The following is a 24147-nucleotide window of genomic DNA, read 5'->3' as shown; positions in this document are numbered from 1 at the left end:
AGCTCCCTGCTCCTCCCAGCCATCAGTCAGGCAGTTAGTGAACACCTGGGCAGCAGCGAGATGCCTGCTTTACACACTGAGTCGTATCAGTATTCAGTGCGGGCGGCGGCAAGGGGTCCCCGCGGGGTGCAGAGTTCCTGGAGGGTGTCACGCGGAAACGGGAGTCAGTCACCTGGCATGACTGGCCCTGTGTAATCCGCTGCGGAATGCTTGTTTTCACATGGAAGCAGCGTGCAGCAAATCACCTGTGGCATGGAGCACCTGTTTAGGGAACAAACGATGGCCTGGATTTCGGGTGATCTGAAATTCCGTTACCACAGCGTTAACTAGTATGTTTACAGTCAAGATGGCAAATGTTATTGCATTTCTTTTCCTATCAAGGCATTTGTTGTTTTATTGCTGTACTCTGTGTTATGCCGCGTTTTGCTTCTGCCAGTTGATCTTTCCTCTGTCATTCGATCCACATAGCATTTTGTACAATTTTCAGCTTAAGGCACAGCTTGCTACGCAGGAAAAGTCCTCCTGAGCTGTCAGCAGCCGCAGCTGAGAATGTTCATGACCGGAGCTTCCAGAATGTCAGAATGGGCTGTTGAGTGATGACAGAGGTGGTGTGGATGTTATTGTCAGGTCTGCGTCCTGTGGATGCGGAGGAGCTGCCCCCAGTGTCTCTGACAGAGGGCCGCTACGCAGGGGGGGGGAGAGAGAGTCACAGGTAATTGAGGCCATGTTGTGTTGGCTGCCTGCTGTAATGAGATTTGTGCAGCCGAGCTGAATGGGGAAGCGTGTCTCTTTCTCTCTCTCTCTCGAAGCGTGGGGATTGGAACGTGGGGGGGGGGGAGATGAGTGAGTGAGTGGACACCTCCACCATGGGAGCCTCAGGCATCTCAGCCTCCCCCCCACCCCCCTACCCTCTGCCGAGGGCTCTGCAGATGGGTTTAGCGTCTCTGTTATGTTCCAAGCCCTAGTTAGGTGTTTTTCACTCTTCCCACTCAATGAGGTCTTAATACACTCGCCTACTGCAGCAGGGTATAGTCTACTTTTCCGTAGTCCCAAATCTCTGGCATAAGGCTGTGCCACATAGTGCTGCACTGTAAGACTGCTGGTGTGTTGGCGCACCTCCTCATTTCTGATTATTTTGAATGTGTACATTTTAACAGGAAAAAGCATTACATGATTACCCTTGCATAGAACATGAATGTGTGTAGATTGCAGGTGAGGTCACTTTTACGTGACTAGGAGTTCCTAAAAATCTGGTGCTTTCAGGCAGTGTAACATTTCATCACTCTGGCAGACCTTTGATTAATTTTTATAAAGTACAGTATTTGGAATGACAAAAATGTAATACTGCTTTAAACTCAGCTAAGCTGCCATTGAACCTCCCCCAGTGTAAGAAGATTGAAGACTCTGGGGCTGATCTACAGCTGAATCTGTCCAGTTATAAAATTCTGTGCCATGCGTAAATTGTGTGGCTTGGTGTGATCTGCTGTTTGAGGGGCTGGGAGAAAGAGGTGCCTGTTTATGTTTAAGCCAACATACCACTGAGCAAACTCTTCAAAAACCAGAAAAAATTTCTTGTGCCCGTTCCTTCCCTTTCATTTACAGATTAGATTTAGTGTTAGTGTTAGAATTAGTGCTTTCTTGGGCTACAGTCTTTTCTCCCCAGAGGAAATCAGGGAAAAGTAAGGACTGATGAAAGTGTTCACTTGTGACAGTGTAGCCTTATAGTGTGTAAGGAAGTATGTGGCTTACATATGATTTTCATATCTATCTCTCTCTTGCTATCTGTGGTTCGTTTGGAAGGCAGATTGTCCTTGATTTTCTTTGCACGTGTGAGGTGCAAGCTATCAAAGAAAAGGGTTCAACCAGTCATGTTGGGGACATGACAAGAGAGGGACAGTGATGAAGAGAGGGACTGAGTGACGGAGATGTAAACGGATCTAAGAGAGGTGGAGTGGGATAGCGGGAGAAAGAGAGAGTGATTGAGGAAGCGGGTGATGGCAGGCGGAGGGACGGTGAGCGGTGCGTGAGAGGATGCGGAGGGGTCAGTGGGTCCACTCGCCTGCGGTGGCGGGAGATGAGGACTCGCCCCGGCTCAGCCTCCAGCCCACTTCGCCTCCGGCGTCATCAGCCCACCACCGCGCTCTCCGCGTGCAGCGCCGCCAGCTCCTCACCCACTCCGGGAAATAAAAAACGGTGTTTGCGGCTCTTTGCAAGTGGGCGGGGGCCGGCCGCATCTTGTTGTATTCTCGCAATCTTTGATATGCACCGTCAGCACGTCTGCCCACCAGTTCACCAGCGGCAGGCTTGTGCCGGTTAGATTCGCCATGCGTGTTCAGTGTTCTGCATGTAGGTGTTCTACTGTCTTGTTGCTTGGATGTGTAACATAATGAACATCATAGAAAAAAATGGAAAGCTTTTTACAAATGTGAAATATTTCTCCTCTCAAATGATTGAGGCCTGCAATTGTGGCTTTTGGTTTGTCCATCTCTTATGAAGCTCAGATATCCTCAGCGCTGTGTCACGGGCATTCCTGCTGTCTGACTGAGCCCGCAAGCTTATAGGTCCATATCAATTATTCACAGCAAAAGCAGTGAATGAGACATAAACCAAATGCACTGTCAAGGATTTTACATAGACTGATTTGTTAGCCTACCCACTGTGTTATTGGGGCTCTGCTGTCTTGGGTAATTTATGCCATTTGTCTCCCCTCCCCTCCTCCCTGGTGCGCTCGTGTTCCGGATCTTTGATGTTCCATGCGCTTGTGCGCAGAAGATGTAGGGCCTGAACTGTGTTTTGTCATTGCTAGTAGTAGAGAAGTCCCTGCCTGAATGGATCATAAAATGGATGTTGCCATTTATGAGAAGAGATACTTGAAAGGGTACCAGAGGGTTTGTTCTCAAAGAGGAAGAGGCATTGGCTACTTCAGCAGACCAAAAAAAAAAAGGGAAAAAAGAAAGGCACACAAAAGATGAATGGCGTTGTCAATATCCCAGCACGTTAGCATATCCTGGATGCCTGGTGGCCACTCACTGTAGCAGTAAGGCATCAGGTGTTGCTTTGGTGAAACAAGTGTCTGTAGATATGTAAATATGGGCTGATATTCACTCTTGCGCTGGACCTCTCTGAAAGAGGTGAGTGCGTGAGTGAACCTGTGAGAATGTATGTGTGACTATGTGTGAGTCAGTGCATGAGAGATTGTATGAGTGTGTGTGTGTTTGTGTGAGTGACTGTGTGTGTGACTGCGTGTGAGTGAGAGTATGTGTGTTGGATGGAGGATGGAGGATGGGGGTTGGGAGGACGCAGTGACCTATAGCAAACGGCTGCTGAAGGGAGGGCAGAGGGGGTGGGGGGGGGGGGGTGGTCTTCCGGGGCGGCCTCTGATTGACCTGCATGTCAGATACAGTCATGTTGAGGAGCTCACAGCTTAGCACCTCTATTTACCCCCATGTCCATGCTAAACCAGAGTCCCACATCCCCAAGTCCCCATGCTAAACCAAAAACTGCCATTAGAAGGGACCAAATTCCTACCTTGGGCTGAATGAACCCAAAGAATTGTACTGTATGGTGTCTGGATTTTTTTGTTTTTTCCTGGTTCTTAATCGGGTGATTTCTTCATTGCTCAGGAATAATTGATTACATGATTGCCGTCAGAGGTGGAAAACCCCGGCTTCAGAAAGTAAAAGTCCTGCCATGTATTTTTTCCACCCATGCACTACACCAGCTGAATTTGATTAGCACAACTCTTCAGCCAGGTAGAGGAGCTAATTATTGAAATAACCTTGTTTAGTGAATGGCTAGAACAAATACATGGTAGGACTTTACCTTTCTGAAGCCGGGGTTTTCCACCTCTGACGGCAATCATGTGATCAATTATTTCTGAGCAATGAAGAAATGACCTAATTAAGAACCAGGAAAAAACAAAAAAAATCAGGACACCATCGCAGTACACTTGCCATGTAGGTCTGGAATTAAGATATTAGTGTGTTTTCAGTTCTGTATTCAATATTCTGAAGTTGGTCAGCAATTGCTTTGCACTGTCAATGATATGGGAAGGGAATTCCCAGATTAGTCATTTCTGAAGGTCAAGTGCTGGGGCCCTTCAGGGTCAGGGATGGTCACCCCCAGTGCGCAGTGTCCTTCCTGAGGCTCCTAGGGCCTCACACCTCAGAAGCAGAAAGGAAGCATTCTTGGTACCGCAAGCTGCTTATCTTTTCAGATGCCAATCCCCAGAGGCTGTAATATGCCTGATCGTTTTCCATGCACGACAGAACAAAAAAAGGCTGCTATTCAAGATTTAATTAGTTTCGTTCTTTCTTTGTAGATCAGTCATACTCCGTCTCCTTGGATGATTTTTTTGTCTCCTGATTCAGTTGTCTCCCCACCCCCCCACCCCCCCCCTCTCCAGCAGCATACTACAGACAGTGAATGATGAGGAGGCGCGGGGACATTGTAGTTTGACCTTTGCAGATAGCATGAGAACCCCAGAGGGAGGGGCACGGTGGCAGGGTCGATCTCTACCGTGGTCCCAGGATCTTCTGCCCATGCAAGCTCACCTCTTTGCCAAGATCTTTGGTGTGGGACCATGAAAGTGGCTCTCTCACCTCAAATGCATTACCTTCGCATACACACACACACACACACATGCACACTCACACACCGCCCACAGACAGCAAGCATGGGTGAGCTTATGAAACTCTGTCGCCTCTGATATCTCTCTGCAGGGATCCCAGAGGCCCCTGCAGTCATTCTTACCCGGCTCCATCGGCAGGAACGTGCAGAACGGTTCGCTCTGCCACATTATCAGTGGTTCCTCTCTCACGTTACGTGTGTTCATGAGCGGCAGTATTCTGTCAACCCACTGCGTTCTGTAGAGTTCTCCTGTTTCCTCTGATTTTGTTCTACAGAGGCTTGGGGCTCAGTTTCTAACCCAGATCCAGAGTCAGACTGTGTCAGAGATTAGCCAGTTCTCGTTTGCACTTTCTGCTCTGGTAGCAGATTGGCAGTGTAGGCTGCATAAGCTCCTTGCTAATCCTGAGAAACTCATCATAATATGTCCGTATCCCATCAGCCTTTCTGATAAAAGGTGGTAAGCTCTAACATTAATATAGACCATCATTTCAGGCCCAAAGTCAGGGGCACCTGTTTAATATCTTCTTCTGTTAATAGAAAAAATCTCTCACTGCATGTTAAATATCCAGCTCTGTCATCTAAAAATAGTGGTAACACAAGGTTTAATTTGCCTTTCATTTGTTAATATGACAAAAAATGTGAGAGGTATCAAGACTTTTTCACAAAAAAAGTTTAAGATGAGCTATTCTTAACAATATGTGTTATGCGACTGTATTTTAATGTATGGTCCCTGCTTGAATTCAGATCCAATTTCACATCTTTTTCTCAGTTTATGACAGAAAGCACATGAGTCCATTGAGACCAATATGAGTTTTCCTGATGCCTCAAGGTTCACATCTGTTGTCAGTAAAGGGTACATCGGGTGCTATCAGTGTAATATAAAGCCATATTGGAGGTGGAGTTCCATTGTCTGGTCTGATTAAAAATCGCTACATCAATTTGCTACTATAAAGTGTTAAAAGTCTGATTAGCCACAACAGAACATGTAACTATATAGGTAATTTTCAATTAGCGGGTGAGCCAACCCTGATTTTTGAGCATAGATAATGTCCACATGAACAGAAGAAATGCTAGAAATGAGAAAATGAATGTGCGTTTCTCTGTATTTTCATTAAGAGTTACTCTGTAAAGATTTGTCTGTGTTTCAGCCCTAAGATGTGTTATCTGGATCATGCTGTTATAGCTATGGGTCTCATTTGTGTTTCTAGGGCAAGGACAGTGATGAAGATGATGAGGTGGCCGTCAGCATGGACAAAGACCGCTTCATGGATGAGTTCTTCGAACAGGTGAGATCAAACTTTCTTTGCTGCCCACCTTCTGTGTGTAACCTTACCTCACTGTGGCTGTCTTTTTCTGAAAGACCTACAGAAGAACTGGATAACGTCTGTATGAGGACTTTGTTAACATTCATTGACACTTACGCCAACTAACACAACCTCTCAGAGTCTTTTTTTTGCAGCCAACATACATGCAGACCTTTGTAGAGTGCACCATGTCACTACCCATGGCACAGTATGCAACGGCATAATGTTATGGCAATGTCAGTTGTGACATGGATGCAGACATAGCAACAGACAAAAATAAACCTTTCCCTTTGAATCTGCCTTGCAGCCTCACTCACGAAGACAAGTTATTTCCCACTGTCTGCCGTAGGGCTGGTTGTGGAAGTGGTTTGTGTTAGCTGTATGCAGTGTGCAAATTCAAGACCTGTGAAAGTTACAGCTGCACTCACTGTGACCCAAAAAATGGTTGTTTTTATTGCTTTGATGTATTCTTGTTATCTACCTAAGTCATAGGATGCATGTCTTGAATAAAAGCAAAGGAACTACAGTATATACACAAGACAGTGTGTCCCACCGGACAAGCTGTAAATGTTATTGATTACAGCAAAACAAAGATGCTGGGGTTTGGCTGTAAAATTCAACGAAGCGCCGTCATTAAAGTAAGGATCGATGAGACAATTACCTGAGGTGGGAGTGAGAGCAGCCAAAGTTTCAGTGAAGTGCTCAGAAGTACCTGTAAATCTGGGGGGTTCTGGTCCTGTGTGAAACAGGTCTTAAATAATCTGTCTGTGACCCAGTTTGAACGTTTTATTGATGGTGCAGTGCCTGTTTGAGAGTAGCATCACGTTCTGCAACCTGAGGTCATGCTTGTCTGCCTCACTCCCTTCCTGTGTGCATGCGCGTGTGTGTGTGTGTGTGTGTGTGTGTGTGTGCGTGTGTGTGTGCACGCACATGCAAGTGTGTATACATGTGTGCTTGTGTGGACTCATCCAGGCTGGGCAGTGCCCAGCCTAAGGCGGGAGGCATCAGTCTTTGAGTTCATCTCAGACTTTGATCAACGGTGATGCGCCTCACTGGCCCGGTACAGCTCCTGCAGAGCTCCAGATAATGTGTCTGTTTGCAGACATTTCCTTACAGATCACTCGAAGTTTGAGGACAAAAATTTTGCCCACATTAATGACCTGATGTCTACCAAAAATATATGTACATGCACTGAAGTGCTACCACTTTACTGTCTGTCTCCAATAAAATCGATCAAATGAGTCATACACAGACTGCAGAGTCACACAACAGAATACTGATGGCAGGCTAATGGCAGGAGGAGGTTCGCTGTCTAAACAGCCTCCACAGAAGTGCAGGAGTTCCTCACGCTGTTTTCCCATTAGGAGAGGATATAACCTCCGCGTCTCTCACTCCGTGTCAGCAGAAGCCTGAACAGGCTTTGTGAAAAGAGAGTTTGCAGCTGTTGTTTTTTGCTCCACGCTGTGAATCATCACCAAGTTAAGGTTAGCTCGGTAACCCCTGGTGTGTAATGATAAAAATGCATTTGGTCTTGCAGAAGTGCTCCCACAAAGCTCCCGCGTGGTCCTGTTTTTTTTTTACCAGAATACTGCAGAGCCGGGGAAGGTGGGCTTGTTTGAATTATATACACGACATCACCAAGTGACGGAGAGGTTATTCCTTACTGCAGATGTGAGCGAGGCCTTGATTTCTTAAACTGAATCACACAAATTATTTTTTCCTACTCTCATTCTTTCTTTCTTTCTTTCTTTCTTTCCCTGTTCTTCTGTCTTGCTTTTCTTCTTTCCTTTCTTTTGTAATATACTGAAAATGTATTCATAGTTAAAAAGCAAGAGATATATGGCTCGAAAGATGCTGTGTATATTTGTGCCTGTTATTTAGTTAAAAAAAAAAACAGACCTCTTATACTGTATATGTCTGTTCAATTATTGAGACCATGTGCCAAGGTTTTGTAAGGTAAATTTGTGTTTCCAACTCCATTTATGAAAAAGTTTTAGAAACTTAAGAACATCTTAAGAAATCATAGAAATCCAAAGGACAATCCGAACCCACTAGACAAACCAGTTACTACTGAGTTGCATGGAAAAGTCAAGCCCCTCCAATCAGGTAAAGCTAGTGGACAGGCAGTCACAATACAGAGAAAGCATATAAACCCTGACCTGTCTCTTGCTAAAAGCTAGATAATACTCGATTCTAGATCTCAAGGAAATAATAACACCAATATATTATGGTTGGGACAAATTTGATCCCAGTCATTACTGAGACAGTAATCTTTGAACAGTAACCTGGGCAAGATTTACTGTAGTGTAATTAATGTCCAAATGCTGGCCTTCCTTACTGACTACCAGTGCCTCTGGGAAGGTTGATATAGCTGCACATGCGTTAAATGAGAGAGCACACAGGGCTTTTTAATTCCATGAAGAGGCTCTACCGTTTAATGGCCCCCTCCCTTATTAAAAATTTGGCTCAAAATTTTTGTGTGATTCAGGCAACCTCCTACTAATCGCACCATAAAGTATTTTAAACCTGAACTTGGACCGTAAGAGAGGGAAAGAGATGACTGGCTGACTTGTTCCCGTTGCACATGTGACCGAGGAGTGAACGTGCAGCTGCGCAGGTCTTGTGGAGTGGCTGATGTCACTGCCGCTGCGGACACAAGTGGGCACCCTCCCCGTCCGCAAGCAGACTGGCCACAGAGACCCGGTGTGAATGAGTGAGTGAAGACAGACACTTCTGTCCAGCCCTGAAAATGGCATCAGAAGTGTTGGCTGGAGAGCACTCTCCTCATGTCAGCTGACAATGAAAGGTGGTGTGTGAGATGGATGCGAAAGGGGGAATGAGAGGAGTATTTATTTTTAGCTAAGTTGTTTTGATGGCTTTGGTAGCATCTGGTAGGACCAGCAGAGAGATTGTGTGTGAACCCGTTCCTTTTAAGGGAAAATATATTGCCACATAGTGAAAATGTGTATAGGGCATTTATTGTAAATGAATGTAACTGAATTGGTGCAAGATCACTGTGGTTAGTATCATCTTTGGCTTTGAGTCAGAGACCTAGGTTGTTGACCCCCTGTGGATATCATGGAATCTGCACAGCGCAGAGGCAGTCACACACACATGCACACGCGCATTATGCTGCACTTCATACCTCCAACAACATCAAAAAAAAAAAAAAAAAAAGTAGATGATGTATTGCATCACGTTTCAGTTCTAGGAGAGGTTTCATCTCAAAATCATTGCATTTTGTTTTTTTTTGCTGTCATTTCCTTGTTGTTTATTGCGGCGCTCCATCACCACATGCCACCGTGAGAGATGTCTCTGTAAGACTGTACACTGAGAGGGCCTCATTAGGACTACAGCACCATTAGTCTTGGGATTCAGGGCAACCCGCTTCAGTGTGTTCGCTCTGTGGGTGTGAAGTGAATGTGGAAACTGTGCTGATTTTACTCAGTGTAAAATTGACTCTGTTCTCCCATACATCCGTCCCTTCAGCTGGGACTGCTGCTCACTTCCTCCTGTCCTCCCTGCTCTTTTGCTTATTGTTATCTCTTTTTTTCATTCTCTGGCTCTCCCTCTTGCTGTCAGTTTCTTTCTCTCTCTTTCTCTCTCTTGCCTGAACCTAAGGTATACCCAGCACAAACGCATTCATTCACACTCACTCACTTACTCACTCACACACTCACTCATACACTCACTCTCTCTCTCTCTCTCTCTCTCTCTCTCTCTCACGCACACGCACACGCACACGCACACGCACACGCACACGCACACGCACACACGTACAAACGAGCACACAGCTAACCGCAGCTAACCGTGTGCCCAACACACAGTCATGGTGGGGCTCCCTCTCCTCCCAACATGGTTTTCCATTGAGTGAATGGTGACCCCTCCCCCCTCCAGTCCCATTGAGCCGCTGGTGGAGAGAACAATTAAATTTTCTCTGTATCAAGGACTCCTAATTAAAAATTCAATAAGGGCACAGTAGGGCGCCAAGTTGCGGAAAAAACATTGACTGATGATAGTTCTGCAGCCTGTTACAAATTGAGGGTTCATCTCTTGATTTCATGTGGTTTTCTTCTGTGACTTACAAGTCCTGAAGTTGCCTGCTCCATTTGTGTTACTCTACTATGGCATCATTCCATGTCTGGCGTATGAAGTTGGCAGCCCATCTAAAATCTCAGATTCTGTTTGAAAAAATTATCTGGGGTTTTTTTGACATGCCAAGTCAAAGTTAAAGACATTACATATTGAAGTCAGAGTGAATAGAAACCATAATAAAGAGAGGGTGATTAGGACTGGAAACCCTAGGTGCTGACCAAGGCCTTTTTTTATCCCATCACCTCACTCTTCTTGGTCTTAATGTTGGCACAGAGGCTCTGGTGGCATCTCATCATAGGTCATTCCTTAGCCTAAGATTCTGTTCCTCTTTGTTGGTGTCAAGGGGCCACATACTGCATGGAAGGACAGGCCAGGCTTTGCTTTTGGCTCCAAGGGCTGCAGAGATTATTATGGGTTTGTGTGTGGAGATACTCTCCTTCACTGTCTTTTCTTGAAGGCATGTGTCAGGAACAGTAAATGCCAAACAGTGTGGGAGCCACTGCATACTGGAACCCTGTTTCATCCCACTTGTTAGCTCACATCTCTTTGATCCACCACCGCTGGACTAAACGGGGCTATGCATGCTGTTTTGGAATGAGGAGCATTTGAGGGCATATGGTTTTTCTTCAAGGACTCATGGAAACCCATTTTCCTGAACACTTGAGGTTTTTATGAAGTGTTTGAAAGCTGTGTATATGGAAATCCTCCTTATCATCACAAATCACGCAAATGGGTGATTTCAGACACCTGTGCACAAACACATTCTCCAAATTTGGGCATACTGCATAAAAAGTGCCATGTATCCAAAGAGACTGTGTGGAGAGGTTAGTCATAGGGACACATGAAGGCATGCTTAACTGTTCATTTTCAGTATTTTAAGTATGTAAGGCAGTGTGAATATGGCTACTAACACCTCTGGTTGATGAAAGGACGGAGGCAGGGCGGACATAGCAACAGCTCATCTGGCTCATCAGGTCCCAGTCTAGGGTGTGAGGATAGACTGGGACCTGATGAGCCAGAAATGACAGCCTGAGGCTGAGCATGGGACCTTGCCTGTTAGGTAGAGGGAGAGCAATGGCATAACAGAGGAGGTGGGCACATGGCCTTGGCTCTGGGCCCTTCAGGTGTGTAGTGAATGCAGATCACAGTTCTTGGAGATGGCTGCAGGTGGTGGTCTGTTCAGGCCACGCATCTGTACTTGAGCATGAGAACAATGAGTTCACACACCTACACACATGGTCACATGTACGTGCAATGTAATGTGTGATGAATAAGTACACGTGCACACACACACACACACACACTTGCACAAAAACACAAATGTTCACACAAATGCACACAAACAAAAATAATCCATATTTGTGCATCAACACACACTTATACATGCACATGTGTACTCTCCATTTAGATTTGCCCTTCTCTGAACGAGGCACTTGAGCATCAACACACTCTCGCTCTGTCCGGCTCCAGTTTCAGAAGAGCTCTGCTTGTATCTGCCTGCCATGGACACCAACACCTCTGCGCTCAAAATCCGATAAAGCATCAGCTCCCCAATTGGAAAAGAGCCAATTATGAGTATATTAAAAAAATGCAGATCCAATCACCAGGCAATTAGGGAGATAATGGGTGATTTAAGAGGGAGAATGGGGAGAACGTGATCGGCAGCCTTGATGGGCAGGATGCTGGAGAGGAGGCACATTGCCAGGGAGAAGGTGTCCTCAGCAGACAAGGCAAAGCGACACATCTGGGCATCTTTTTACAGTCGGCTTCTTTTCCTCAGAGGTGCATCAGATTTTCATTTGTTCTGAGAAACCTGCTGTCAACAGGACCAACACAGGACTTGTGTAAAAACTTACATTTTTTTGCATACAGTAAGTTTCTTTAGGTAATGAAATGAACACATTGTGCAAAAATTACTCCCTGACCGTTTTTTGTGGCAGCATTTTTGGCCTGTCTGCTGCCACCTGATTTGTTACCTCTCTGCTCCATTTTTGTGCCTTTTACCAATGCAGGGACTTCAGTGAGCAGCGCTCACACTATTAAGCTGTCATTTCGCTTACTAGCAGTTTTTCAACTTTGGTTTGATGAACTGACACAATTTATAAGGAGGTGTCTGCTTGATCTGATTTAAATGCAGTCTGAAAGGGACCACATCACAGATGTTTGATATTCTCCTCTCAGAGTAAACTAGCCACTGCCCTTTTGTCAGAATCAAAACCACTAAATGACATTTTAAAGACGTGCACATTCAAAGTCATATGGATGTGTTCTCCTCTGTTCTGTAGGAGACTAAAGAGGCTGTAATACATCTCTGAGTGTTGCGGTTCTGGATACGAAAAGAATCAAAATAGCTGCAATTGTTCTCTTTAAGGCCAAAGGAAGCACAGGGCCTGCAGTGTTAGTTCATTGCTATGCTGTGGTAACTTACCCATAATGCCCCATTCTGCCCCCTGTGCAGGTGGAAGAGATCCGTGGCTTCATCGACACCCTTGCTGAGAAGGTGGAGGAGGTTAAGAGGAAACACAGCGCGATTCTCGCCGCGCCCAACCCTGACGAAAGTACGTTCCTCGTTCCCTGTTTCCCAGTCCACTGTTCCGTTAGGCCGGGATAATTTGACCCATAGGGTCGGCGTGGTAATGAGCTGTGGACATCCAATTTGCTTACTTGTCCAAAATGATGAAAAAATGTTTTGCTGAGGTGGTCTTTATTCTTCTTAAGAGTTAAGTTGTGGCCCAGTTCTTTGTTAAAATGGTCACAGATGTACTAAAGTAATTTCAGTAATACTTTGTTTCTGGTAACGAGAAAGACACACCTGTTTAAGCTGGGCATCCAGGTTACTGAATCCATTAACAAGTATTCATTACAGCCAGGCTGTGTATCACTGTTAGGATGTAGTATAATTGAGCCTTCAGATTTCTTCAAACCCAGTCATTAAGTCCTCATTCAACAACCTGTATGAGTAACGAAGCCTTATCTGCAAGAGGTCACTGTGAACACAATTGAGTGGGGCTGTATATAGTTTTAAGAAAGTGGTACATTCCACTGGTTTTGTTATGTATACTTTTATTTGCTATTACTAGACAATTAGCACAGGATGTGCTAAATGACTTCATAATAAAACATTAAATATTAAAGTCATATGGTGCAAGTAGGTCTCCATATGCTGGCACTGTAGGTGCCAGAACGGTGATCCTGGGAAGAGACCCAAAAGGGTTTATTGAAATGAAAGCACTTTTCCTGATGCTACTTAACTGAGCAAAACATCCTCCATTTATATTACACCTAATTACCAGTAAATACTTGCTTGGGGACATAATGCATAATTTTGATAGTAAGGATAGTAGGCAAAGGGACCAAGTGCTGTTCAGGGTGTTGCTTATCTTGGCTTGATTTTGTATCATAACACATCTCATAACACAGTGGTCTGCAAAGTGTCCTGTGTACCTTTGCAACAAGTCAGTGTCCACTGATCATCTGATGAGGATAACCTTACCTGGTCCTGCATTACTAACACCTGGGTTCTATTCAAGCCTCTGTGTCGTGGGTCTCATTAGTAGCCAGTATATGTAGGTTGCATCTGAAGCATCAGTCTCTGTCCCGTTCAGACACAGGACAAACACTGATTGACATAGACACGGACATCTCAATGCAGAAAAAGCAATTTACCCCACACACTGCATCCTGTTTTGACTTCTGAAGACTTCTTGATATTTACTGCCCTTATCGCTTATTAAGATTTTTTTTCATCCTGGCTTTTTAATTTTGGAATTTTTGGGGGGAATTGTACCATTTACAGTATTGATCCTTAACTGGTATAAATCTGTAATCAGCATCAAGATTATCACAGTGAACTCCACATTTTAAAATTTTAAAAATGCTAATATAATTAGTAGTTTGCTAGCAAAGTTCAAGTCTCAATCAATTATTAGTCTTAGATACATTCACAGAATAAATTTCATCTGGTTTCTTTTCCACTATAGACAAAATTTGTAAATTTAACTGTTATTAGTATACATGCCTATGTAAACAGTATACATGTGTATGCAGACATGTTTGAACTTGTGTATGTGTGTGCATGTTTGATACATGTACATACACAATGCGTGCACATCTGCACGTATGTGTGTTTTTTAATTTATGTAAGTAAATGTGTTTGTGTGTGCTCATCTACACGTGTGTCTGTATATTGGTGTGTGCGTGTGCATATGTGCTTGTGTGGTTGTATGTGTATTTGTGTGATTGTGTATGCATATGTGTGCGCATGCCTGTGTGCTTGTGCGTGTCCCTGTCTGTTTGCATAATTGTCTTAATGTCTATATGCATCTGTGTATGTTGTGGACTTGTGTGTGTGTGTGTGTGTGTGTGTGTAAGTGCACCCTTGTGTCTGTTTGTGTGTCTTTACGTGTATGTGCGTGCGTGTGTGTGTGTGTGCATATGTGAGCGTGCGTGTGTGTGTGTGCGTACATGCCTTTCCACATACGTGTGGAAGAGGAAGGTGGTGAACAGGAGAAAGGACTTGCCCTGAAGCTCTGTTCTAGCACTGTGGATTGATTAGAATGAGTGCGCTGATCTCGCTGCATAATGAGACTGAGTGCCGGGGCTAATCAGAGGACTGACAGGAAGGGCCTGGAGCATTTTAAACTAGAGCGCACTGCTCAGGCCAGAGCTGCTTCTGTATAAATGTGAACCTCTGTCTGCTTTTCAGTGTGTTGGATTTTATAACCTTGATGGAGACAGTGGCTGAAGTATATGCACAAATCCCATAGCTATGAGATTTATTCATATATTTAAATCGCTGCTTGTCTCTCAACATCGTTGATTTTGGCTTCATACCTCTGGAGTATTTTCTGTTAAGTGGAACGCTGCTCCTCTGTGCACAGTTGATGGATAGGGTAGGTTATTTTATATGGGCTTTGTAATAATATGAATGTATAGATTGAGAAAGAATTGATGTCAATAGCAAAAAAAATTCTCAAACCTGTGGGTTTGTAATTTAGACATAGAGGAAAATCAATAGAAGGCTATTTCCAAATTGTTTTTCCCCCTTTTCAATTTACACAAAATCAACCTTCTGTATACGCCTCAAATCATCTCCATATTATGGATTTTTTTTCCTCATGTGCAGATTGCACAGGCTGATGTGGTTTATCACACTGCCTGATAGGTAATCTGGAAGGCCCAGCTCATACAGGGAATACATTAATTGGTGTTTTTTTTTCCATTGTGACACATTCACAAATGTACTGGGGCCTTCAGTGTACGGCAGGGTCCTCACAACTGTTGGAATGCTGCCACACAGGCAGAGCCTGAAAAAGACTCCACTCCACAGAGGAAGGCTCTCCCTCAGGGTGACCGGTGCACTTTGTCGCTGTGGGAGTGTTACAGTCGGTTTTTGTGGCAGGCAGTGGGAAATCTCACTTTTGTTCGACTGTAAACATGTTTACCAGTCAGTGAGGCCATTCTTGTTCAGTAGTGAAAATATGCAGGCACAGGAAGCAGCGAACTCCATGACCTGCAATTCCAATGCAATAACATTTTAAAGGCAATTTCTTTGGTCTTTATTGAAATGGCTGTTTTTCTGGTAAAACATAATACCTGCAGCAGCAATGCTGGGTATTGAGCCCTTGTGTCTCTCACTTGCTCACTTTCTCAGATTCAAACACAAATTAAACACTGTGTATCCATGGGATGTTTTTACAAAACTGTAATTGTAGGGTTTCTGTAGAGCTTTTGTGGCAGGTCGTGAATGAGTTTTTGTAGGGGGCCCCATGCTGTGCAGATACGATATGATGGGATTGTTACTGAGTTAATCATTTTGAGCCAGGATTGTTTTGGTAATTTAGCTTCAAATCAGGTTTTAACAGCATAGAGGGTCTGTGGGGCTTTTTCCTTGTTGTAGCACCACATGTACTATTATTTTAATGTTTTTTAATGTATTTTGATTATGTCATGACTGAAGCCGCTTTCTCTTAAAGGAAAAAAAAACCCATTTTCCCTCTGTTTTCTGCTGTGAAAGCCGTCACTGTGACCACGCACCTTTTATTACAGCCTGGCTATAAATCAGGGCTTTTATCTGGGGTATCCAGAGCACGCCTGACAGCAAGGCGGGCCATATTGTATTTTTATATGCGCCTTTGTCAGCTGCACAGGCCTGATGGGGGAAAAGCTGTGTGGGGAGAGCTCGGGTGGGGGCTGGGGCTGAGGAGGGGGCAGGGCTGGGGTGGGGCTGAGGTTTGGGGGTGTCTGTGAGGGACGGGGCTGACGTTGACATGCGCAGGCAGCAAGGTGCCGGGGCTGACGCGGTAAACGTCACTCGCCAGAGAGGAGAGACTGACCTTCCTTCAGGTCTACGGAGTATTGCCTGGTCGCTCACCCTCCCTGCCCAGGGAGCAAATGCAGGGGGGTGAGGAAGGGGGGGCAAAATCTAATTTGCAGTTACAACAGAACTCGCACTACCAGGGCTTTTTTTCCCTGTGTGGATGACTATTAAAACACCATTTGTCAAGCAGTAAAACCCCCATCTTTCACGGTTTACCAGTTTTATAATCGTATTACATTTTCCTGCCTTGCCCCTGCCTCCCTCTGTGTAACCCCCCCCCCCCCCCCCCCCCCGCCACACCCCTGCTCCACATTCCCACTGCTCCACTCTGTTTTACACACAAGTTGTCTGACAGATATTTTACAGCCTTTTCTAATTACTGTCCTGCCTCCTGCATACCCCCAGTGGAAACCTCTCTGCCCTCTCACATACCCCTCCTACTCCTAGCATATCATCCACCAGCCTTTCAGAGCTTTTAGTTTGCCAGGCCCAACTGCAGTGTACAGAACTGGTTGAAATGTGGCTCATTCTGGTTCATCAGGTACATTTTGCTAACCAAAATCGCCTGGCTATTAAATAGTTGTAGCTCATTGTTTTTATCCTTCCGGAGCAAACAATGACATTAAAGAAATGGGATATAATACATTAGCAATACGCTGTTCCATCTTCAATCCATAATATATAATATTTCCTTCAAATTGTTTGAAACTCTATTGCACTGCAAATTAATTTATGGCTTGCTTCCTGATAAAAATGCATTTGTGCTGAAGAACTGTGGGTGTGTTTGGATGGATAAAGGGGTATGAGTGGGTTTTAAAGCTGGAATGAAGTCCAGATTGAAAGATACTATCAGTAGCAGCCGTCATTCTTTTGGGTGGGAAAAAAGAGGAGGAGAGAGCACTCCAAACGGTTAAAGGAAAGAAAGGACTTTGTTCGGTCACACAAAACCATTTCTTGGAGGGCATCAGTGTCCTTCACTCTTCCATCTTGGCGCATAGTGACTTCATTGATGTAATTATCTGACCAGAGGGATAAATTGGACATCCCTCGTCAAGCCTTGAAATCATTTATGCGGTAGTGGGACTTGACTGGAGCACAGCTCTCAAACCATGTTAAAAGATCTTTACGATTACTAATAGAGCAAGTAATTGCATCAGTTTTGCAAGTTAGAGCCAAAGACAGATTGAAAGGCAGATAAGCCTCTGATGCTAGTGGTTGTCCATCATGCCTGCAGTGTTGTGTGTAAAACTAACTAAACAACCATAATAATCTGCATGTTGATTATTGTTTAGGCTGTTCCCTGTGGTGGATAGCGAAGTAATTTTCATTTACTCAGGGAGGCTTCCCTGGCCTTTTTGAAGTTGTCTGCCTCTTTTTCCTGAACTTTTAACTGGGGTTTTGTTCTGAACTAGTGTGGCATCACTCATCTCTCTGAGAGAGTTCAACAGTTTCAACAGTTGAAAACTCCTTTTGCGGTGTTCTTTGGTAATCACTGGCTCCATTTTGACCATGGCCACAGTTTGTGATCTCCACAACCGCTTTAAATGCTTATCACGTAAAATGGAGATAGTTATATGGAGGTTTGTACTTATGTACAGATTTCCTCTATGGAGCAAGCCGTGATTTGTTTGTGGACCCTGAACTACTAACAGTAGCTAGTAGTATATTTGGCCTTTAATTTCAATATCTATTTCAATGCCCTTTGCTAGTTCTTGGCAAATTAGGCAATGTCTGTTTCTTCTGGGATTCAAAGGCATTTTCATAATTGTGATTTTTGAAGCGGCCTGATCTCCACAGCTCAGTGTGTAGTTGTTCATCATTCATTTCCCAGGAGACCTCCATGTTGTGCGTTTTTTACTGCCTGTCAAAACCTCTGGTTGTACTGGACAATGGAGAGGGAGCTAGCGCAAGCCGAACTGTTCTTATTTTAAAAACAGAATGCATATTACAGATGCCATAGCAGGCGGTGAAGGGGGAGGCGTTTCGTGGCTGGACACAAGACAGATCCACTCCCACACTTTAGTAGTTATCTAACGGGATTGTCTCAAAGAACAAGAATATGCTGTGATAAAACATGAAAAAACAAAGCATAATTTTTTTTTTAAATACACAGAACAGCATTTTGTCTGTTGGTTCTGTGGCTGCCCCATGAATTGCTGTTATGCCCCTTGCTCCCACAGTGCATATCATACCAGCTGGACTCACTTGCTATGTGACGTTCACAGTGTCCAAGCAGGCTGGATCTACAGCATTCGTGTCATGGCCAGCTCTGACACTTACGTGTACATGCAGTGCATGAACTGTGCGTGTTTCTGTTCATAAAAATAGCGCTGCTGGTAGTATATGGTTCAGTAAGTGTTTTGGTGTTCCTCTGGTGCAAGCTCTGTCGGCCTGAAAATTAGTTTAGGCCTGTTAGTAAATGTTGCAGTAGATGTTATCGAATGCTATGCATGTATTGAATAGTAAACAAGATGCAGTAGTGAGAGGCTTTTATGTTCCTCAAGAGCTGAAAAGCAGCAATTTTTATTAATGTCTATTAATTAAGCAGACCTGGAAATGACTGGAGACTGGTCATTGACTCATTGAACAGAAATGGGTCAGATTAAACAATTTTAAACCTTTTCCTTTGATTTAAGTTTAAATGAACTTAAACTAACATGATTAAACTGACAGAACTTAAACCATAGCAGAGCAAATTCCAGAACCCCCTGTGGAGCTCCAGTATTTGCACCACCCGGTTCTGGTTTATTAGATGAGGGGCATGCTTCACCATCTACAGCAGCTTGTAAGGTCAAAGTTCAGCAATGACCAATCCTATTTTACACTTCTCTGAGTTTTATTTGCCTTTTGAAACCCTCATCCTATCAAGACTTTCTTGAAAATGTCAGGATCAATGAAATATACGCAGCAGGAGGACCAATAAAATCACTGGGACGAAATGAAGATCAGAGGAATAAAAAATACCCTCCGTGCACAGATACTGAGAGAGTGTGTGTGTGTGTGTGTTTGTGCACATGCGTGCGTGTTGCACATGGAGTTCACAGGATGATTCTTTTCCACCTTTTCTGTGGTAGCTGAACATTCTCCTAAAATATGAGTTGGTCACAGTCACAGACAGATTGTCTTGTTCCTTAAAATCAATCCATCCAGTCACATCCTTTGAAAATGCATCTATTCAAAAAGATTTTTTTCCCCCTGTTAGTTCAGTGTCAAGGGAACAGAAATCAGAAAATCAGAGCCAGTAGCCCTGTAGATTAAATTGTCCAGGTTAAAAGAAGATGTTAAAGAGACAGGGCTGGACCTCACTGATTGTGTAAATTTGAACAGTGTGTTTCTGTCACTGATGAGCAATATTTGATGAAATGAAAATGGCAGATGAAGGAAGAGGTTTGCACATTGCAGTGTATGTATTTTCACCTCACAGAGCTGTATAATTTGACTAGTTTCGTAAAGCTCCTTTGATTTAAAAAAAATCCTCTTTTAATTGTACTGCTTTCTTCCTCTCTGAATGTGTGTGTGTGTGTGTGTGTGTGTGTGTGTCTCTAATAGAGTTTATTTTAGTGCTGCTCTGGAGATATGCCCCTTTGAGTTCAGTGTACCTTGTCTGTCCAAAACATCAAACTCTTGGACTTTAGCAGATCAATATGCCAAGCAAACAAGGGGTGCAATAGATTTATTTGGTCTGAGCTGGCGGAGATAGGCCTACAAATTATTTAAAAAAAACATCAATGACAAACACATAGATGTGTGCTGTATTTATTTACGGTTCACTTTTTTCCTTTCAAAAAAGTATATAGAAATGGTCGCCATATCAGGCTCTGTCATCAAAACGTGTCACACACTGACAATCCGATAGCTTCGCTGAGAGATCAGATGTGTCAGTGACGAGGCCCTCTTATCAGCCTGAACCTTGGCCAGGCAGCTGATTGAACAGTCCCTGTCAAGCCTTTTATTTCCTGTGATCACCTAGAGAGGAGCACACAGTACAGGGTTCCCACCACCTCCTACAGCTCAACTCCGCTCAGCATAGCATGGGCTTGCCGGGGCCAGACATGCATAGATCAGTGAGTCTGGAACCCCGAGGCTGTTTGATGTGAGTTTGTCCAAGAGGGGACGAGCTCTGCTGAGTTATTACCATTCTTATTCTGCAGTGAAGAAGATCTAGGATGTGACCCAGTACTCCAGTGACTATAAGTCATCATTCTATGTGTCTGTCAGAGGCATTTGTATAGTTATTCTGTATTATACTAGATGGGCAGTTTCTACTTTCTGCCATCCTTGCCTCTTTATCTAGCAGGTTCCAGTTAGCAATACAGGCTTCCAATGTGGTCTGCAATGTTATGCTTATGCTTTAGGCCAAACTCCTTCATGAACACTAATATTGAGCCATCTAATCAGAACTTACAGCTTCAACAATGGCAGAGACAGAACGTTCAGTCTGAAACACACAGGGACCTGAATATCTGGTCCAAATTTAGAACAACTGTGGTGTTTGTGTCATGCGTTGGTGGTAACGGGGTTTGGGTACTCTGAGGGTATGGGAAGTTGGGCTGATGGTGGATCTAGGTAACTTCTTTTTCATAGGTGATCATGGTTATTGTGATTTCATGATTATTCGTCCATTACCCAGCAGAATATCATCCACAGCACAGCCCAATATTTCTCATTTTTTTGCATGGTAGATTTCATTCAAGCTTAGCTACTTAAGTTAGGGGTAACGGATCTTTTACTCTGAATAATGGTGTGGATTTGACATCAGTTGAATTTTTTTCTTTTATGTGCATTGTCACATTGGTGTGCTGTTCTGCATGTGTGTTGCCAATGGAAAGACATTTCTCAGTGTATTTATGAAAAATGGAGAAGAAAAACAGAAAAACATTCTTTGTTCCTCAGCATGGTCCCTTACAGAGAAGGGTTTTATTGCACACATACATTTCTGCCAATTGAATCTGTAATCTTGTTATATACACTGGGCTTCATTATTATATTACAATATGGATATAAACAGACTAAAAACTGTAACAAATGGCTTTACATCTTGGCCCACACATTGAACATTGGAGGTTCATAGTATTCTTTTGTCATCTGGTTTTATTGAAACCTAGTATGAAATAGCTGTGATTCAGAGAGCACAGTCATAAAAACATTCCTCTTTGTCAGAGATTAATGTACTGCCTTTTAGGGGAATAGAAGACCTCAGACATGTACAGAGCTATTTAGCAGGTAGCTGTTTATTATAGGTGGTCATGGGCCTGCCCAAAGACCTTGCTTCTCCATTGTAATCCTCCTTTGTGCAGAACCACACGCGAGGCTTTGCACACATCCTGTCATCACAGAGTCAGGATAAACAAATCTTCATCATCCAGCTTGTGTGTCACAGCCTCCAACGTGTCCTGACCAATGGCGTGATTAATGAGCGTAGCCACAAGTGAGGCAGACGCAGTCTCGCGTAGCCGCTGTTGGGTGTAGGCATCGTCCGCCGAGCAGCCCAAGGCGCTGTAAAGCGTCACTGTCTTTAGTACTGCTGCCTTCTTTTTTATTCGAAACTCTCCCTCTGGTGCGCCGTGAGTTTGCAGCATGAAGTGGCTTTTGAAAAGAGCTTGATGAAGATGGATGTATTTGCGGGCACCAGTCGCGCTCGGTATGATGGCTTGGAAATCTCATCTGATTTTCCTGGTGATTTTTTTCCCCCTCCCGTTAGTTGATTGGAAGTTGAGTGAAGCTGGATCAGTAGGCCATCAGAGTTCCCCAGACTGACTTTTTCACCGAAATGAGTAATTATGCCAGAGCTAGAGACAATTAGCTTCGGCTTGAAAATTATGTCAGGCAGACATGATTGTCAGTGCATCACTGTTGTTGTGCAGATGGATTTTGTCTACCCCCTTCCCAGACTCCTTATAAGCTGTCAGGTTTAAACTTTGTGTTGAACTCCTGACCAGTACATAAATATGAAAATTATTTTTTATCTTAAAATCATAATGTAAAGCATACTGTAAAGGATTTCTGGGAATGTTGGAATAGACAATTTTAATGTGATTCTGAACCTAAGATTTGCTTACATTCTGATACGTGTGATGCCCTGCCATAAAGCTTTCATAATTTAGCTGAGCCAGATACCATTTTAATTTTCTCAAGTTCCAAGTTTTTCGTAGAGGTGAACCTCAGCATAAATAGTTATAACATTTGGGAATTCACCTCATTAATTATACACTTTCTTATGCAACACGTTATACCAAATGTGACATAACCAAGAATGTTACCTGGCTAAAGGCTATGCTATGCATATCGTTGGAAGTGTGACCAAAAATTCTAATGTGATGGCCATGTTAAAAGTGCTCTCTGTAATATAATCTGTTGATGTACAAAGACTAGAAACATGTCTCTTGGGGAAGGCCGCTTTCATTCCTATGATACTCACGGCACTAAGAGTCTGCTTCGCTGTACAGGGGAGTTTTTTTGCAACTTGCTGTCAAAAATTTCTTTTGCTGGCTGCTTCTAATTGGCAGGTTGTCAGTGTGGCTGTCCAGTCAGTTGTACTGGCATGCACTTGGACACTGATTGCAAATTAGCTCTTTTCGCCAGTCCTGTCTGTCCAGAGGCGTGGATCACTGTGGTTAAATGTATAACACTCTGCTTTTTCATGCATATTTCCATTTATTAACAGTACAGGGTAATCCAAACAGAGTACTGATGCCAAACCAGAAGGAGCTGTATTTAAAAAAAAACGAAGCTAATTACTTCTGGTTTGGTACTGATACAAGTATCAGTCTTAACCCCATTTTAATAACCCTACCACAAACCAGGAAGTGGTGCAAAGGTTGCCATGGTTACAGTGGGTCTGAGAGCACATCCCACTTTCTACAGCACCTGTAGCAGGGGCAGGAGAGTACCCTGAATCTCACCTTCTCTTGTCCGGCAGTAGCAGCACAGTCCTGAAACATGCGCTGATCAAAGCGGGAATGTCCTTTTGATATCCAGCTTCCCAGTTTAAAGCCGTGCCCCGGCAATCTGTCGCTATGGCGTGATCCACCCCCAAACTGCTGAGAATCGCTGAGAGGGGCGAGGCTGAGACGTCAAGCCAGAGAACCTCGGTGATCAAAAGACCCCTCTGCGTTTTTGAAGTCTGTCTCTCCGCATCCCGAACCCTTGCCTGCTATGCCCCTCTCCTACGGTCTCCTCCCAGTCCTACAAACTGCGGAGAGGCTACGTCTAACGCAAGCATGCCGCCATTCACGTGAGAGGGAGCTCTTTTCCCTCTGTCTGCCGAGAACAGCAGTGTGTGTCTCGCTCAGGCACTATTTGATTGTAATTAATGTTGTGGGGAATAGGTGAAAAAAGCGAAACGGGATTCTGTAATAAACCAAGTCATGAAAGGGCCTCTGTGTTGTGGTACATTACACAGGCAAGTAATCCAATAAACTCCTTTCATTGCAGGTTCATTTTGGACGCACGACACAAATCAAATATGATGCCTGTTACATACTTTGTACATGTACTTGATATCAAATGAACATGAGCAGGTCTGTTTAGCAGCTTGCTGCTTGTTCTCAAGTGGGCGGTCTCCTTCATTACTGTTTTTGTTTGGCATTTCCTGTCAATCCTATAGTTCGACATTCATTAGAACTACAATATGTGTTAGGGCTGCATGAACTTCTGTACAGTATAGTACAGTCTAAATATTTCCAGTGTATCATATAAAAACTATTTATGTGGGATCTGGTCCATTGCCAGAATGGCCTTGTTTAAGATTTCTCAGCATGATTGTTGATAGTCTTGGGGTTAATGTTGCTATTAAGTTTT

At 43.9% G+C, this 24147-nt stretch overlaps 1 protein-coding gene across 3 annotated transcripts in view; it reads left to right on the top strand.

The window, feature by feature from the left end:
* Window positions 1-24147, top strand: part of stx1a (syntaxin 1A (brain)) — a 70170-nt gene that overhangs the window by 7420 nt on the left and 38603 nt on the right. For all 3 annotated transcript variants that reach the window (XM_036536198.1, XM_036536200.1, XM_036536199.1), the window contains exons 2-3: window positions 5838-5915; window positions 12487-12586. In XM_036536198.1, the coding sequence (XP_036392091.1) occupies window positions 5838-5915; window positions 12487-12586 (178 nt within the window). The remainder of the gene's footprint in view (window positions 1-5837; window positions 5916-12486; window positions 12587-24147) is intronic.

This window comes from Megalops cyprinoides, chromosome 9, assembly GCF_013368585.1.
Source record: "Megalops cyprinoides isolate fMegCyp1 chromosome 9, fMegCyp1.pri, whole genome shotgun sequence".
NCBI classification, from domain to species: domain Eukaryota; kingdom Metazoa; phylum Chordata; class Actinopteri; order Elopiformes; family Megalopidae; genus Megalops; species Megalops cyprinoides.
This window is presented reverse-complemented; position numbering and strand designations above follow the sequence as displayed.